The sequence below is a fragment of the Kryptolebias marmoratus genome, linkage group LG3 (assembly GCF_001649575.2).
Source record: "Kryptolebias marmoratus isolate JLee-2015 linkage group LG3, ASM164957v2, whole genome shotgun sequence".
Classification (NCBI taxonomy): domain Eukaryota; kingdom Metazoa; phylum Chordata; class Actinopteri; order Cyprinodontiformes; family Rivulidae; genus Kryptolebias; species Kryptolebias marmoratus.
Window position 1 is genome coordinate 30,181,750 of NC_051432.1, and position 3,770 is coordinate 30,185,519.

General features: G+C 47.1%; 1 protein-coding gene across 1 annotated transcript in view; it reads left to right on the top strand.

Moving 5' to 3' along the window:
- The first annotated feature begins 1,779 nt into the window (after window positions 1-1,779).
- Window positions 1,780-3,770, top strand: part of tmem178 (transmembrane protein 178) — a 16,069-nt gene continuing 14,078 nt past the window's right edge. Inside the window, exon 1 of the mRNA XM_017441330.3 lies at window positions 1,780-2,421. Coding sequence (XP_017296819.1) covers window positions 1,938-2,421 — 484 coding nt within the window. The 5' untranslated portion in view covers window positions 1,780-1,937. The remainder of the gene's footprint in view (window positions 2,422-3,770) is intronic.

Below are 3,770 nucleotides of genomic sequence, written 5' to 3' on the forward strand. Positions count from 1 at the left end.
TTCTGTAAACACACCTGTCTTTAGTTTAAACACACCTGTCCTCACTGTAATCACACCTGTCCTCACTGTAACCACACCTGTCCTCTGTAAACACACCTGTCCTCACTTTAACAACACCTGTCGTTATTGTAAACACACCTGCTTTTATCAAAACTTAACTATGTTGTCAAATCATGCCCCGAGTCGATCAAAATTAAAAACCCTACTGAGCAGTCACTAAACACTGCATAAAACGCGATGCTAAGAGCATGAAGCTGTAGAAACAGATGTTTATTCTTCACTCAAGGCTAAATACATGTTGCAAAACCAAAAAAACTGTGCATGTAGCACTTGTACATAGTAAACACAGAAAGGTACAACAAAGCAATTTTGTGCATCTAGCACTTGTGTACAGTAAGCCTCTGTACAAAAATATACAAATGAGAAGTGCATTACTTAGCCACAGCGTCATTTCTCCGTTCTGGGTCAGGCCACAGGACTTCAACCACATCACAGGCTACATTTTGTCTGGCCAGGCAATGGGAGAAAAAACTCCTGGCATGCCGTATACGGGCTTGGCATGCCTACACATGCAGGCTTGCAGGAGAGAGACCCTGGTGTGAGGTTGGAGTTCATATACCTTCCACCACACTGAGGAGAAGAATTCATCAATAGGGTTCAGGAAAGTGGAGTATGATGGAAGGCATTAATTGATAAAACCTTGGTTCATATTGAACCACTCTTTAACCTGGAAGATTCTGTGAAAACTCACATTGTCCCAAACAACAACATAGATTGGATGCTCATCCTGCTGCCCAAACAGAGCCTCTCATGTGATTGCAGAAAATGAGGAGCTGGTGAGTGTAGTAGGCCCACAGGTTGGCATGATGGTGGACAGCCCCATGATTGCTGATGGCAACACACAATGTGACATTCCCACCACGCTGCCCAGGGACACCAACAATGACTCCTTCTCCTTTTGGTGAGATTACAGTTTTTCTCGATTGTTTCCACACAAATACTGGTTCTTGAGACACAATGACCACAACGTGTAACTCGTGCACCGACCCCCTGAACCAATTCAGTCAAAGTACAAGCACAATTCTTGCTTCACACTGAAACTGCAGATCTAAAACACTTTTTTCAAAACACTACACACAATTTTCTGCATTTGGCACAATTTTCATGAAGGAAATCTCTTATTTTCACAAGGAACTCTCTGTCATTCTAAGTTACCTGCCCTGCTGTGCACACTGACTCATCCCATGGGCAAACACCTGTCACACCGTTTTACAACCAGCAACCAGGTGATGCTTCTCATGGCTGGATCTTTCCCCGCTGCTTGGTTGTGATGTGGTCTGAAGAGTTTTTACTGTAACTGTAAACAGGAAATCCTTCTGATTGTCTGTAGGTGCAGCTTTATGTTGGCTGGGAGGAACAGTTCACTGTTTTTATGGGACAAATCAAATCTATTTGTGTTCTGAGTATAAAAACAACATTTTACAGTCTGTAGTCAGTGTGACTCTGAACAGAAAAAGGCCTGGGTCGTTCTGATGAACGGAGAAGAAGTGTTTTCCATCGAGAACATCAGAGTTCAGCTGGTTCTGATGTTTATTCATATGATGCTGAAAACTAAATACACTTTTAAGAAGAGATAACACTGTTTTAAATGTAAATTTTCATTCTGCGGGAGAATTGAAAGGTTTTGCCATTGTGTGTCGTGTAGACTTCTGAGAGTATGAAGCATGCTTTCAGAAAATGTGTGGAAACAATCGAGAAAAACTACTGATCTGGGTGTGTTTCTCCTCCCGCTGACGCGCTTTTATTTTGAAGGCAGGACATTTCCGGCCGTGTTACCTGTCTGCACCTTGACGCAGCTTTGACGGTCAGTCGGCATGACAACGCGCTCTCGAGGGCAAACGAGGAACAGCTGAGGGGCTCGAGGATGGCAGCAGAAAATGGCCAGTAACGGAAGCAGCTCCGGAACCGTCACCGGGAGCGGCTCGGTCCAGCTCCCCGCCATGATGCAGAGGGCTCGGCCAGCCACGGTCAAGGTGTCCGCGGTGAGCCTCGCGCTCAGCTCGCTGTCCCTGCTGCTGCTGGTCACCGCCATCTCCACCGACCACTGGTACGAGACCGACACCCGCAAACACAAGCACAACTGCGACGGTTCCGACTCGAACGACCAGAAGAACCGGGAGATGCCCATCTACCATCTTCCCCTGCTGGATTCCGGGCCCCGGCAGCGGGACGTGGCGCTGATGAAGCCGGTTCATGTGGGCAGCAGGGAGGAGGAACTGCTGGAAAACTGGAGGGCCATCCTAGGGATGGGGATCCTGGAGACCGAGTGCGGCAGGCCGCTCTTCTCCACCCACTCCGGGCTCTGGAGGAAGTGCTACTTCAAGGGTCTGGACCCGGACATCGACAAGCTGATCGACCGGGGTCAGCGCGCGCGCACGTATTCACATGGATGGATGGATGGATGGATGGATAGACAGTTGGTTGTATGCAGGGATGGATGAACGGGTGGATGGATGGATAGACAGTTGGTTTTATGCAGGGATGGATGGATGAATAGATGTATGTATGTATGGATGGATGGATGGATGGATAGTTGGATAAACAGTTGCACAGATAGATCTGTAGCTACAGTGACTGACAGGTGAAGGTTTAGGTTCTCTGTGTTAAAGTGCACGCGCTGCATACGTGCACATGAGTATAATTGCATGGATGTTTAGAACATCATTGTTCTGTTCGTGCGCTCACACGCACCTGAGCGTACCTGTGGTGCACCTGGATGACTTCACAGCAGCTGTGATGCATTCTGGGAAATGGTGCCAACTTCCAAGCATGCTTAAGCTGATGTGTCTGATCATTAATACTAATCCAATGTCAGAACAAAAAGTAGGTCCGGTTCGGTCCTGCGGTAGTTATCAGAACCAACATGTTCTGTTTCAGTTCTCTGAGGAGCTGACTCATGTGGAGGAGCTTCTGACTGATCACTACCACAGCAGAGATGCTGGATCAAGTTTGGTTTCAGTTTTAAACTGTTTTCAGATTGTTTTCAAAATTGTTTCAGTCTAATTTCAAACTGGTTTCTGGCTAGTACCAGACTGGTTTTAGACTGCGTTCTTTCTGGTTTCAGACTGTTTTTGACAGGTCTCTCTGTGGTTTCAGACTTATTCCTTTCTATGCAGGTGTAGATTGTCACTCATCCAGGACATGCCAAATCCAATAAAACCCCAAACTAAACAAACAATCCCAAAGCAACTGGACTTCTATTCTGTAGTTGAAGACATTTCTCTTCCCATCTGGGGAGCTTTCTTAATTCAAACAACTGGAGAGTATAGAGTTCTAAGCTTTAAACAAATTGAGATGCTCCATTTATGCAGCTGAATTCGCTTGCAGATTAATCTCCTTCCAGAGGGTCATTACGGTCTTTGTTAGCCAGGCTCATAGAGAGACGTCTTGAACACATAAATGACGGCGTCACTTAGAGTGAAACTGACCGGGGATCAGGCTTAAAGCTCCATTGGAGGTTTTAGAAAGCTGAAATCTGAGACCTCCTCCTCTGTTTAAAGATGGCTTCCTTCACTCCGTGTCCTCGGGTTGGACCAGCCTCTGTGTCCTCAGGATGGACCAGCCTCTGTGTCCTCAGGATGGACCAGTCTCTGTGTCCTCAGGGTGAACCAGCCTCTGTGTCCTCAGGATGGACCAGCCTCTGTGTCCTCAGGATGGACCAGTCTCTGTGTCCTCAGGATGGACCGGCCTCTGTGTCCTCAGGATGGACC